The sequence below is a fragment of the Alnus glutinosa genome, chromosome 5, assembly GCF_958979055.1.
Source record: "Alnus glutinosa chromosome 5, dhAlnGlut1.1, whole genome shotgun sequence".
Lineage (NCBI taxonomy): Eukaryota > Viridiplantae > Streptophyta > Magnoliopsida > Fagales > Betulaceae > Alnus > Alnus glutinosa.
In genome coordinates, this window is record NC_084890.1 from 21,707,680 (window position 1) to 21,720,447 (window position 12,768).

Below are 12,768 nucleotides of genomic sequence, written 5' to 3' on the forward strand. Positions count from 1 at the left end.
AAACCTGCCCTCCAACTATTGGGTTACTGTTTTAATCGTTATTTTCACTGATTTATTAAAAAAAAAAAAAAAGCAGCAAAATAAATTTGCATGAAAAATAACTACTGTTACAGAAGTGACATATAATTATAAGAAAAGTACAAGCTTAGTTGTGTCAGGTTGTTGGCTCCTTTGAAAAAGATAGAGGCATACAGGACAAAAGCAAAGATGGGATGGACTTTTCCAATCTGTATGCAACGACAGCCCTTGTAGCCCACGTTCATGCTCTCCTTTCTTCTTATTTCTTATTCTGAGATTAACCCCATTTCACAAGCATCTTCCTTTGCAAGTATGTTTTGTTTTTTTTTTGGGTTTTGAGTCTCACTGGTGAGTGAAATTTGTTACCTTTGAATCAATCAATTATATTTCCATGTACCATCTTTTGTGTTCTTCATTTTTGCCACCAAAGTCTTGTACTTCTTGGCTCAGATCTGGTTGTTAGCTAGCTGTTTAATGTGTTGGTTGGAGATGGTTTGATTCAAGAAGGAGTTGGACGTGGGTTATCTGAATCTTTCTTTGTTCTAGCTCCCATGATGCTAACTAAACAAGGAAATGCAAATGGCCAGAGATGGGTTTGATGAAGGTAACTAGATGTTTCTGCTGAATTTTCTTATGAAGCTTAAAATTCATGGAGATGGAGTAGTTGGTTGATTTAAGAGCTGGGTGTTTGTGCTTGTTATGTAGATTGTGTGTTCTTGAACATTGGGTGATTGTCGTTATTCCAGGAAATTTTTTTCCTTCTATCTTTGAAAACAAATATAAAGAATTCTTGAGGTAGAACGGTTATGGAGAATGTGTTGGGTCTACTGTCTCTGGTGATAATCTCTGTGTTTGTTGCAACTGGGGAGGCTCAATCCAAATCTTTTCTGATAAATTGTGGTACGAATTCCAGTATTAATGTGGATGGTCGGAGATGGGTCGGTGACTTGGTCGCTGATAACAATCTCACCCTTAGTTCTCCCGGCATTGGCGCATCCACGACTGCGTTAAGCAGCAGTTCAATTTTTGAACCTCTGTACAAGACTGCTCGGTTTTTCACTGATGGTTTGAATTACACATTTGAAGGAATTCAGGGGAACTATTTTGTTAGGCTCCATTTCTGTCCCTTCTCCTTTGAGAATTACAATGCAAACGAGTCTTCGTTTGATGTTGTAGCAAATGGTCTGAAATTGGTAACAGAATACAATGTTCCTGGCGAGATATCACACAAGAATTCGCGCTTGCAGAGTTCAGGAAGCAATTCAAGTTCATTCTTTCTGATTAAAGAGTACATTCTTCCCATCAATGTGGATGTGCTTGTGATAGAGTTCTTTCCAAAAAAAGGATCATTCGGGTTCGTAAATGCCGTCGAGATCGTCCCGGTTGTGAACAAGCTTTTTACAGATCCAATTAGTAAAGTGAGTGGAAATGGGGCTAGTCTGAATTTGAGTGGCCGGGGCATTGAAACTATGTATAGATTGAATGTTGGTGGACCTGAGATTAAATCCCATCAAGATTCAGATCTTTGGAGAACATGGGAAATGGATTCGAGCTACATGATCACTGCAGATGCTGGTTCAGAGATCAGAAACAGATCGAACATTACCTATGCTTCCATGAATGATTCCTCAGTGGCTCCTCTTCTTGTTTATGAAACCGCAAGAACAATGTCCAACACTGAAGTCTTGGAGAAAAGGTTCAACATGTCGTGGAAATTTGAAGTCGATCCTGATTTCGATTATTTGATTCGATTACATTTCTGTGAGCTGCTTTATGATGTGGCAAACCAGCGGATTTTCAGAATCTACATAAGCAACAGGACTGCAGCAGATAATTTTGATGTTTTTGCGCAAGCAGGAGGGATGAATAGAGCATACCATCAGGATTACATTGATGTTGTGTCATCCAAAACTAATACACTTTGGATTCAACTAGGACCTGACACAGCAGCTGGTGCTGCAGGAACCGATGCTCTCCTGAATGGGCTGGAGATTTACAAGCTGAGCCGAAATAAGAATCTTGCCTATGTTGAGACATATGATTCAACTCAGAATTCAGCAGGCAACGCAAAAACTAAAATTCTTTGGGTGGGAATAGGAGCAGGTGGAGCTTCTGTTGTCATACTTGCAGTTTTAATTAGCTTCATCTTTTGTTACTGCAGAGGCCAGAGAAAGAAATTGACTGATACCAAAAGCAACACTCCTGGATGGCGGCCATTATTCCTTCATGGGACTACTTTAAACACCACTGCCAATGCCAAGGGAGGAGCTGGAAGCCAAAATCCATATGGGTCTATGGCATCCATGAGGGTCGGCAAGTGGTTCACATTAGCAGATATACGTGCAGCTACAAAAAATTTTGATGAAAATTTAGTGATAGGTGTGGGAGGCTTTGGTAAGGTTTACAAAGGATCCATTGAAAATGGCACCCCTGTAGCAATCAAGCGGGCCAACCCGCAATCCGAGCAAGGTCTAACCGAATTCGAAACCGAGATTGAGATGCTTTCAAAGCTCAGGCACAGGCATTTGGTTTCCATGATTGGGTTCTGCGAAGAACAAAATGAGATGATTTTGGTTTATGAGTACATGGCAAATGGGACTCTTAGAAGTCATCTTTTTGGAAGTGGTCTCCCACCACTGACATGGAAGCAGCGATTAGAAGCATGCATTGGTGCTGCAAGAGGACTTCATTACCTTCACACAGGAGCAGAGCGGGGAATAATCCACAGGGATGTTAAGACGACCAACATATTGTTGGATGAAAATTTTGTAGCAAAAATGTCCGATTTCGGGCTGTCGAAAACCGGTCCTTTGGAATACACCCATGTCAGTACTGCAGTAAAAGGAAGCTTCGGATATCTTGATCCTGAGTACTTCAGACGACAGCAGTTGACTGAGAAATCCGACGTTTATTCTTTTGGAGTAGTGCTGTTTGAAGTTATCTGTGCTCGGCCTGTTATAAATCCAAGCTTGCCTAGAGATGAGATCAATCTTGCAGAGTGGGCAATGGGGTGGCAACGGCAGAGATCACTAGAAACCATCATTGACCCACATCTCAAAGGAAACTATTCTGCAGATTCCATGAACAAGTTCGGGGAGATAGCGGAAAAATGTCTTGCCGACGAGGGGAGGAGCCGGCCGACGATGGGGGAAGTTTTGTGGCACTTGGAGTATGTCTTGCAACTCCATCAAGCTTGGATGCGCACTAACAATGAAGAAAATTCCAATTCCTTTCCACAGGCTTTGGAGGGTTTAGAAGAGGGAGAAGCAGCAGAAAGAAAGAATCTGGAAACTAGAGGAATTCTTCAATTAGATATCATCAGCGGAAGTCAATGAGCTCTCACAGCATACACTACTAGTGAGGTACTGCATATTGTATTCAATTATATTGCTTTATAAATTCTTTCGTATTTGTTCCATTAAATTCTATGTAATCTTGAAGTTTTCTTCTCGTATTATTCATATTATCATTATAGTGCTTCAAACATATTCGTTGTAATATGTCGTATTTTTGGTGTCTTTTCTTCTGAAAGGCTCTCTAATTCTTTACCAAAAAAAAAAAAAAAGGCTTACTGATATCCTCCTTAATTCTTGGATAGAGAAAGTTTGCTTGCATGCTCTGAACAAATATCAATTTAATAAATTGAATTGAAAGAATTTTCTCAAGTCCAGTTTGAAAGAAAAAAAAAAAAAAAAACCTGTTCAAACTGCATGGGTAAGTTGGTGGGTTTGATTGCTTAGCTAAGATTACGTTAGTTCTTCATTTAGGAAGGGACAAAGTTTTCCTCCAAACTACGGAGGAACTTCCTTTAACTTAGTCTATAAAAATGTCCTCGTTCTCATATGCTATTTTTAATTTCAATGGCAAAATTAAAAGAGCAAATACATTTTTAATAAAATTTCTACCAACTTTGTCATTGCAATTAACAAAAAGCATGTGTTTTTCATATGCAAAAGAATACGTTACATTTTTATAAATTAGAGTGGAAAAAATTCTTCCAACCCAATTTGGAAAAAATCTTTATTTTTTAGGTCGTACTTCACAGCTTCCACATTTGGGAACTTCGCTGGGTTAAAACGCTCGAGTTATGACTGCATTTTGCATGGCAGATGTTAAGCATCTTATATCAATAAGAGTTAAAAGGTGCTTGGTAAAAGTAAGCGTTTGTTTGAGTTTGCAATTTAAAAATAACGATTTCAAAATGCACAATTTGAAAACATAATTTTTAAAAACGCAGTTAAACGCCTCGATATCATCAACCAGTTCCTAGGGAGGGATCAGAAGAAAAAAAGAAGAAGAAGATAATTATTCTCCATTTTGGCTGTTATTGTTAGGTAAAAACTATTACAGAATGCAGAAAATGGGTTCAGATTGTACTCTTAAACGGAAAAAAAAAAGAAAAAAAAAACATACGTTTCAGACAAATCTGCAATACGTTCATCAAAGGTCCCAAATTCAACCGGAAAACTTATCTGCAATACTGCAACAGAGTTGCTTAACTACTTGGAAACCTTCATCATCAAGAGAGACAGCACTTAGCTTTTTAAGCATTGCCTCCTCAGTAGCTTGATCAAATTCAGACGTTGATTTAAACAAGAAATAACCCCCACACTCCCAAGCTGATAGGGTCCTCGAGTTTGCCAATTTTCGCTGCTGCATAGAATCAATCACTAATCAGCATACATACAGTCAATCCATAGCCAATGACACAGAAAATAAGATCCTTCAGCGCGACATCGGCTTCCCGTGCTGATGTTAGTGAGAAAGTTCTTTGAGCTATTTGAGCTAAAAACTCTGACCAATGACCAGTACAAGTGAAATTCGAAACCAAAATGTCTCTTTTCTGTTTCCCAATTTGAACAAAAAGAAAACTCAAGAAAAACATTAAAAGTTCATCATGATAGCCTTCATAAGAGCAATTAAACGACCAGTCTACTATGCTTCTTAAAGTGCTTAAGTATTGAATGTTCCAACATTAATAGAACATACTAGTATGAAATCATTGAAACATGGCTGCAAAGTGGATCACCATGATATGCAAAATGGGACAGGATAGCAATACGGATTACGGACCTTAATCAAGAATGAAGTATGATGGTGGACTCAGATTTGTACTTCATATAGAAAGCTCAACCAAAATTTTGAAATGCTACACAGTAGTTTGTATTATGTTTGTATGCTTGTATCTCCTGTTTGTTATAGACTTCCCACATGGGACTGTGAGAGGCTTGAAAAAAGGAAGAAATAATGGAAATGTGAGGCTTGAAAAAAAAATGTAAACTTGTCTGCCTTTTTCAGATCAAGGCATAGTAGTATAGTGCATTTCAATCTCTTTATTTTTCAGTGACCAAAAATCAGGGAACTTTAAGTTTCCTCCAGCACTAGTGCTTACAGATCTCTCCTAGTGAGCAGTGTGAAACGAAGTAAGAAAAATTTTATCCTTAAAACAAGACTAGAGGCCATTTTACCTGAAGAAACAAAAAGATCTTTTTACCACAATCAGAGACCAGCAGATTATATGGAATGCTCTTTTCCTGTAAACAAGAACATATCTCAACAACAACCTCCGCCATTATCTTAACTTTCTGGTTACTCTCAAATAAGAGGGTCTTAATGGGGTAATCTGTGACAGCAGAGATGCACATTCCCCTCCTCCCCTCACGCAAAAAAGTATCAACAGGTGTGAGCTCCACAGGTAAAGGGCTTGGAAAGTAGCAAGCCTGCATCATCAAAGGAAAGACAAATATATTTTAAAGCATAAATCAAGCAGAATGAAACCTTTGGTACAAGAGATACATTAAGAAAAAAGTAGACTGCTAGAACACCGAACTTCGATACTTTCTGAACAACTAAAAGGTTTATACAGTATGTGCAGTTGATAAGCCAATGCTCGATGTTGTCACGACTTTACTATTAGTAGCTAAAATATCGCTTCAGCTCACGCCCTCATCAAGTTAAATGGTGCATACAAAATTAGAAAATAAAGCAGTCTGAGATTCCTGTAGAACAGTAGTTACATATTAACAACATAGGCTATACATGTGTCACATTAACCTATAATGTGACACATGTATCACCTATGTTGATAGTATATAACAATAAGACTTGTATGAGAAGTACAAATTACCATTTTTTTTCCTTTTCTGATAAGTAAATTCTCAGCAGCCGGTAGGAAAACAAATTGGTTTACTTTCTAATTTGACATGCAACATCAAACATATCATAGCAAGTTTAAAAGAGCTGACATCATCATGTTAAGACCACAAAACCAATATCAAACACCCAACCTTTTCACCTGAAGGATGTGTATGGATGCATGCATTCTCAGTAATGTTGTAAATTCAATAAATTAAAAAATCACATCAATCAAAGTAAAAGTTATAAACAGAAAGACTTAATCAATGACTCAGCAAATGTCAAATCTACTATGGCCAAGGTTGCCAGGCATTCATCAGATGTTGGGTTTATCCCAGACCTTGTGGAGAAATAGATACCACATGTCACTAACACATACTCGTGCATTCTCAAGAAAAGAAATAAAAGAATCAAATTTATGGCTCATAATAACCTTGTACAACAAAAACTTCACAAAATCAGACAAAAATAACATTATCGGTCATAAAACTAACAATGCATGCTTATAGAAATGAAAAAGCAACAAGTGTAAGCAATTTTGCACCTGGAAATATAGATGAGAAGTACCAGCTGCAGGACAGTCATAGAACAAGCGAAAGGAGCAATTGTTTATTTCAACAGCAACCCTTGCTACCATTTCCAAAGATCTTGCATCCAGGACCTGGTAAAAATTGTCTGAGCCACAAGGCACCAGGAAGACATGGCCATATTCTACAGGGATTTCCTAGAAAAATGAAGTTGATTATCAATTGCACCTTACCCTTGAGAATGGTGTTAGAATTAATAATAAGACACAGTAAAACAAACTCTCCATCACTAACGGCAATCTACATCTACATTGTAGATCCCCAAAACATCTTAATGGTTCTTCGTAAAGGTTCAAAGCCATGGTTAAATGGCAATTCACTGGACCTCATGGAACAAAACCAAACTCATTCAAATAATTAAAGCCTCTAACAATCATTTTCCTTCAATGACTTAAAGCAAAAGATCCCAGAGGACAACATAAACATCTTTGATTTAAAAGCTTATAATCACATGGTTGCATACTTACCAACCAAAATGTGCACCATGTATCATGATAAACGAGTGTAGATGATTGAAAATAAAGTAGGAAACACATATCCAAAACTCTTAAAACCTTACGTTAATAATAATCAAGATGGCATCATCAGGCACAGCAGCTGAAGGAATAAGCTCAGGTTTTAATATTTCACCACCTGCAACACAAAAGAGTAACTCCTCATGATGTTCCATCCATTTAAACACTGGGAGATCCCCTTGACTGCAAATTTTCTTCTCCTCATGTTTGGGCATATAATTGATATCCCATTCTTCATTCAACTGAGCAAGAAACTTTCTCTGGCCACAAATTACCTGCATAATCTACAAATTTAAGTGCTTGGCGATCGCATCTGGATCCATGAAAAAGCAACAACCAGCTTATGTCACAAAAAGATTGGTGCAGCATAACCTACCTTAATTTCAGAGGTTGTCACATCATATCTGAGAACGCCTTTCCACAATCGATCTTCCCACTGGAAAAGTATTATAAGGAGCACAAAAATTATGGCTAGAACGCAATAAGTAGAAAGGTTTTTATCTGCTTTGGTCTGTACCTGAGCAAGAAGAAGGGAATCTAGTATACTTTGTTCTTCTTCAGGAATGCATGGAAGTCCTTCAAAAGGACTATCGTCCAGAAGACATTGGCTACTGAAGTGATAAAGAGGAATTCTGATGCCTGAGGGAATTCACAAAATAATCAAAATGAATTTATGCAAAAGATATTGCTTGTTACGCTCAAGATTAATAAAATTGCCATGCATTTCTTAGAAAAATAATTAAAAAATTGCGCTCATGCAATTCTAGTTATCCATCATAAGCATGAAATAAATTGTGTTGCTATAACCAAAATCTGCAATAAATGACAATACACATCAAGTTCAAGTATATCGCTAATCATTGTTTACCTACCACCGTTCTTATATAATTTTCCTATTGGATAAGACTAGTTTTGAAATCAGGGGATGTGCTCTCCCTGATCATGTTCTAAAAGTAAACAGATAAGAACAAAGAAGACACCTGGGATTTGATGCAAACTAAATAGTGATATGATGAAGAAGCCTTACCCTATGTTTTATAAACTACCTTCCTGTAGAGAGGACCAATAGTGAATAAAACCAACTAATTTGGGCACATAAACACAACTTTACTACTTCCCAAAATGGGTATAACCAAACATCTAAAACACCATTCCAGAAAGTAGAATACAAATACATTTAATGCACATACATAAACTAAAACCTGCTCACACAATCCCTTGAAATAAGTTTCCACAAAGCTAATTCCTCCAAGGTAACCCTTGAAATTAAGAATATATTTTAAATGAGAAAAGAGATGAGAATACTTTAGCAGGATGTAAATGAGTACAACTAAAGTAACTATGCCCATGATATCATGATAAATGCAATTTGGGTCACATCATTTCAATAATAGCAAAATTTTGCAGGAAGCTTGGGCCCTGTTTAGTTTTTCCAGTTAGCTGTTTTTGGGACCAAAAAAAAAAAAAAATTTTCCAGTTAGCTGTTTTTGGGACCAAAAAAAAAAAAAAAACAGAACTTGCGAAATTTTCGAAAATTCTAGAATTTCATCAAAGCAAAAAATTTGGGGTCTGTTTGGAAAACTTCTTAAAAAATGTTTTCGCTTCTCAAACGCTCAAACTCTGCTCAAATATCAGTTATCCAAATGGATTTTCAGATGTGGTCCCCACCACTAACACTTTTTAAAGCCGGGATCAAAGCGTCGAACCAAAACAGCCGTCAGGGACAAACCACAAAACACTTTTCACAAAAAAAAAAAAAAAAACTCTCAAAAAATAAAACACAAAACAGTGCTAAAAAAATAATTACTATGAACTTCCAACAGTCTTGGGGTAGCACCCATGAACGTCTAGTGGCCACTGTTCCAGCGGCCTTACGGTGGCCCCCATGAACTTCGGCCTCGAGATGGTCGCCATGAACTTCCAATGGCCTCGCAGTGGCCGCTATGAACTTTCAGCGACCCTGCAGTGGCCACCAGGAACTTTTGGCGGCCTCGTGGTGGCTGCCAAGAACTTTCAACAGCCCTGTGGTGGCCTCAAGGACCATCTAGCATAGACACCATAGTGGGTTCTGCCAGACGGCCACCACCATGAAGTGTAAACTGCATAATTTTTTTTTTTCCTTTTATTTTGTGGAACACTTTTCAATTTTTATTTTTCAAACAAACTTATCAAAATTTTACCAAATGAATCTTAGTTTGTGGACCCCATATATAACACATTTTTCAAATGTGGCCCCCCACCAAATCAATACTCAATTTTTACCTTTTTCAAAACCCAAAACACATTACTTCTCAAAACTTTACCAAACCGACCCTTAAATTTTCACATGCTTTCTGAACTTTGAAAATTCCTTCTGACATGCTGTGTGCAACCACCACCACACCAATGTTGCATCATTGCAGCCACCACATCCTCCTCCATAACGGCATTAGCACCATTGCCAATCCTGAATTGAGACAACACCAGTGGCAACATTGCCACATCACTCATCCCTCACCATAACCATCACCATCAGCAATGTCACTATGATCATCATACTATCTTCTTAGTCATCACCAGTACCTTACACAACTCTAATTCATTGAAATTCAAAACATCAATCAAACTGCTCCTCTCTTTTCTTTTCTTTTTTCAATTTAAGTATGAAATAAGTTACATGGTTCAAAGATTATGAAACAAATCGAAACAAGTTATTCCTTTCCAGTATTATAAACAAAAGAAAAAAAAAATGGAATGCAAAATACCTGATTTGGCATTGGAATTAGTTTCTCCAGTGTGCGGTTTTCTTACAGAAATATTTCATGAAATTAATTGACACATAAACATGAGTTGCTGACTATAAGCAAACACCAGAAAACAATGTCATACAATTTCATTTTCTGATTTTATAAGAGCAAGCTTTATAAGAGTTTAATCAAGGTTAAACATATTGTCAGCCTTTCTTACTCATAAAATTCTGACAACTGCGAGCATGAACGTACTAGAAGAAATAGCCATAAAAACAAAAAAGTTTAAGTATCAAAGAGTTCTACAGCTTACGATTAGAATAACTAGAATAAAATTGGACAATGTCATAACCATTGCTGACCTTGCAAACAGAACTGAGGACACTTCAATCGCTCATGGGCTGGAACTTTTGAGACCAAAGTGTTATCTTCAACCTGCTTGACTGTAACCATGTTCATATATAATGCACTTGCGAACCTATAAAAAACTTAAAAGAAACCTTCTCAATTGTTTTCAGCACCCTCTCCGAGCAAGGAAGATAAGATGAGTTTGGTGCGAATTTTAGCACCCGCCACCAGCAAGGAAGGTGAGATCTGCCGGATGCCCACCAGCTGAAGGTAGGGCACCACGACCACCATGAAATGAAGGGGACGAAATCAAGAACTTAGGGAAGGCCTGCACCCATTCCTTTCCCCTTCTAGTGTTAATAGGAGTTTCTTCTTTTCTTAGAGCCGTGATTGAATAAACGAAGCCAGCCCTTACTGGACCAGCAATTCTACCTCCGTTCTTACAAAATCTTTAAGAAAAACTGGCCAAAAAATACAATCAACAAACCACATTAGCCTCTAATTTTTTCGACTTCCTACTACCCAGAAAAGCACAACGTTTCATCCTTCAAATTTTCTCAAATAATGAAATTGAACATACACATACATTATTTCTTAGTAAATGTAGGAATAACGAACAAAAAATTGAGTTCACTAATTGGAACCCTAGAATATAAAAATCCAGAATCAAGAATATAAATTACACATAGTAGAGAGCCAAATATAGGATCCAATATTATATGATCTTTTGCTCAATTATATCAGCAACCAAAAAGAACATAATTTGTTCAAAAAAAAAATAAAAAATCCAATGATTTAATAAAAAAAGATTGCTAAAATTAAAAATTTTAAAAATTAATTGATTAATTGCTAATCCTTTTATTTTCCAAAATTTTGTCACAGCAACCAATTCAAGCTTAATTTCTTTGAACTAACAATGAAATTCTGATTATAAAACAGAATTCTTTATCCAAGCATTTTCACGCAACGATAAGTCCCATTAGATTCATTCTAAAGCAATAATTACAATTTTGAGGCTGATCATACAATTTTTGAAAAATTCAAAATATTCCCAAAGCTCAAAACCCTATGCAATCAACAATTCGATACAAAAACAAGTAAGGCAATGCGATCTTCAAACAATTTAACGAATTTTACCTGGAAATTTTTGTAGGAAAATGATCAAATTCTCAAAAAGACCCTTGAATTTCGGTGAATTACGGAGAAAATGGATTTTGAGACAAACAGTGCTGAGAAAGAGGGAACAAACCAAGTTAGATATGGATTGTGATCGAGGTTCTGAAATCTACAGTCCCTTTTAAACAAATAAGAACCTGACACGTGTAAGGTCAAGCCTAATCTTTTGTCACTTGAAGAGTCGGACAACCCAGCAGTTAAAAACGTGACGTGACATGTGTATCTTAGCATGTCACGTTTCTATCGACGCTGACTCCAATTTAAAAACATCATTGTCATTTTTAAATGTGACACATGGTGATATGTAACATTTAGCATGTCGTGTTTGTAGAGGATCAAAAATTTATTGGGTAGTTGCATTATTGGTATTTGAAGTTGGTATAAATTACAAATCATATTTTGTGGTACAAAAAATTCATAAAGCGTACCTATAGTAAACTATAATTACGAATCACTTCCTGAATTCGTTTTTCGTCCACCAAGTTAAAAGATTCCGTTAGTTTGTCACGTCAGACCTAATAGGAAATCAACACGTAGCCACCCCTAGACGTGGCCGGGCCACATTCGGCAACTACCCTTTTGCTATTTTCTATTTTTTTAAAAGAATAAAATAATTTTTAAGTTTTATTTATTTATATTTTTTTATTATAATGAACACGTGTAGATTTCTTATTTGGTATGACGTGACAAACTAACGGAATCTGTTAATTTGGTGGACGAAAAATGGGTTTAGAGAGTGATTCGTAATTATAGTTTACCACATGGACCTTTCATGAACTTTTTGTAGTACAGGAAGTGATTTATAATTTAGGTCAACCCTAAGGACCAATAATGCATTATCCCAAAATTTAGAGTTGGAGTTAGGTATGTATACGAGCCGAGCTCGGGCGAGTAGTGGTTGTTCAAGCTCGGCTCGTTGAGAAAATTTATGAGCTCGAGCTCGGCTCGAGCTCGTGAAGGGTATTAGATATGGAGCTTGGCTCGACTCGCCAAGAGTAAAATCATGTCCAGGCTCGAGCTCGAGCTTGGTTTTTTGACGAGTCGAGTGTCTTATCGGGCACTCGGCTCGCCTGTCTCGCGTGTAAAACGGCCTCTCAACCTCTTCTCCTTATTTCACCATCTTCTTCTTATTTTCTTCTTCTCTGCAACACGGCCTCTTAGCCTTGATCTGCATTTTCCGTTCAGTAGCTCCCTCTTGATTTTTCACCCTTGAGTGCCTGTGAGACGAAGAGTGGAAGAAAAGGGAAAGTTGGGCATATGAGA

General features: G+C 37.2%; 2 protein-coding genes across 5 annotated transcripts; one reads left to right on the forward strand and one right to left on the reverse strand.

The window, feature by feature from the left end:
- Nucleotides 1-218: 218 nt before the first annotated feature.
- LOC133867916 (probable receptor-like protein kinase At1g30570) lies at nt 219-3,502 on the forward strand. Its single transcript, XM_062304697.1, has one exon. It carries the CDS (start codon nt 825-827, stop codon nt 3,351-3,353), a length of 2,529 nt encoding a protein of 842 aa, XP_062160681.1. The 5' UTR covers nt 219-824; the 3' UTR covers nt 3,354-3,502.
- Nucleotides 3,503-4,302: 800 nt separating this feature from the next.
- LOC133867917 (GDP-L-galactose phosphorylase 1-like) lies at nt 4,303-11,599 on the reverse strand. 4 transcript variants are annotated; one of them, XM_062304702.1, is made up of 8 exons: nt 11,467-11,599; nt 10,344-10,790; nt 7,773-7,894; nt 7,632-7,691; nt 7,300-7,530; nt 6,698-6,877; nt 5,487-5,738; nt 4,303-4,668 (listed from the first exon to the last, which is right to left on the reverse strand). In XM_062304702.1, exons 2-8 carry the CDS (start codon nt 10,438-10,440, stop codon nt 4,474-4,476), a joined length of 1,137 nt encoding a protein of 378 aa, XP_062160686.1. In that variant the 5' UTR covers nt 10,441-10,790; nt 11,467-11,599; the 3' UTR covers nt 4,303-4,473. The 4 variants fall into 4 exon arrangements, with proteins under 4 accessions (XP_062160686.1, XP_062160684.1, XP_062160683.1 ...); XM_062304700.1 differs by having other exon boundaries at nt 4,303-4,671; XM_062304699.1 differs by having other exon boundaries at nt 7,300-7,539.
- Nucleotides 11,600-12,768: the final 1,169 nt, after the last annotated feature.

Coding starts and splice junctions, on each gene's coding strand:
- LOC133867916 (XM_062304697.1), top strand. CDS start 825: ATGGAGAATGTGTTGGGTCTACTGTCTCTGGTGATAATCTCTGTGTTT.
- LOC133867917 (XM_062304698.1), bottom strand. CDS start 10,440: ATGAACATGGTTACAGTCAAGCAGGTTGAAGATAACACTTTGGTCTCA. Junction 7,895..10,343: donor TCCTCAGTTCTGTTTGCAAG/GTCAGCAATGGT, acceptor GAATTCCCTCAG/GCATCAGAATTCCTCTTTAT. Junction 5,739..6,697: donor CTTCTCATCTATATTTCCAG/GTGCAAAATTGC, acceptor TTGATGATGCAG/GCTTGCTACTTTCCAAGCCC.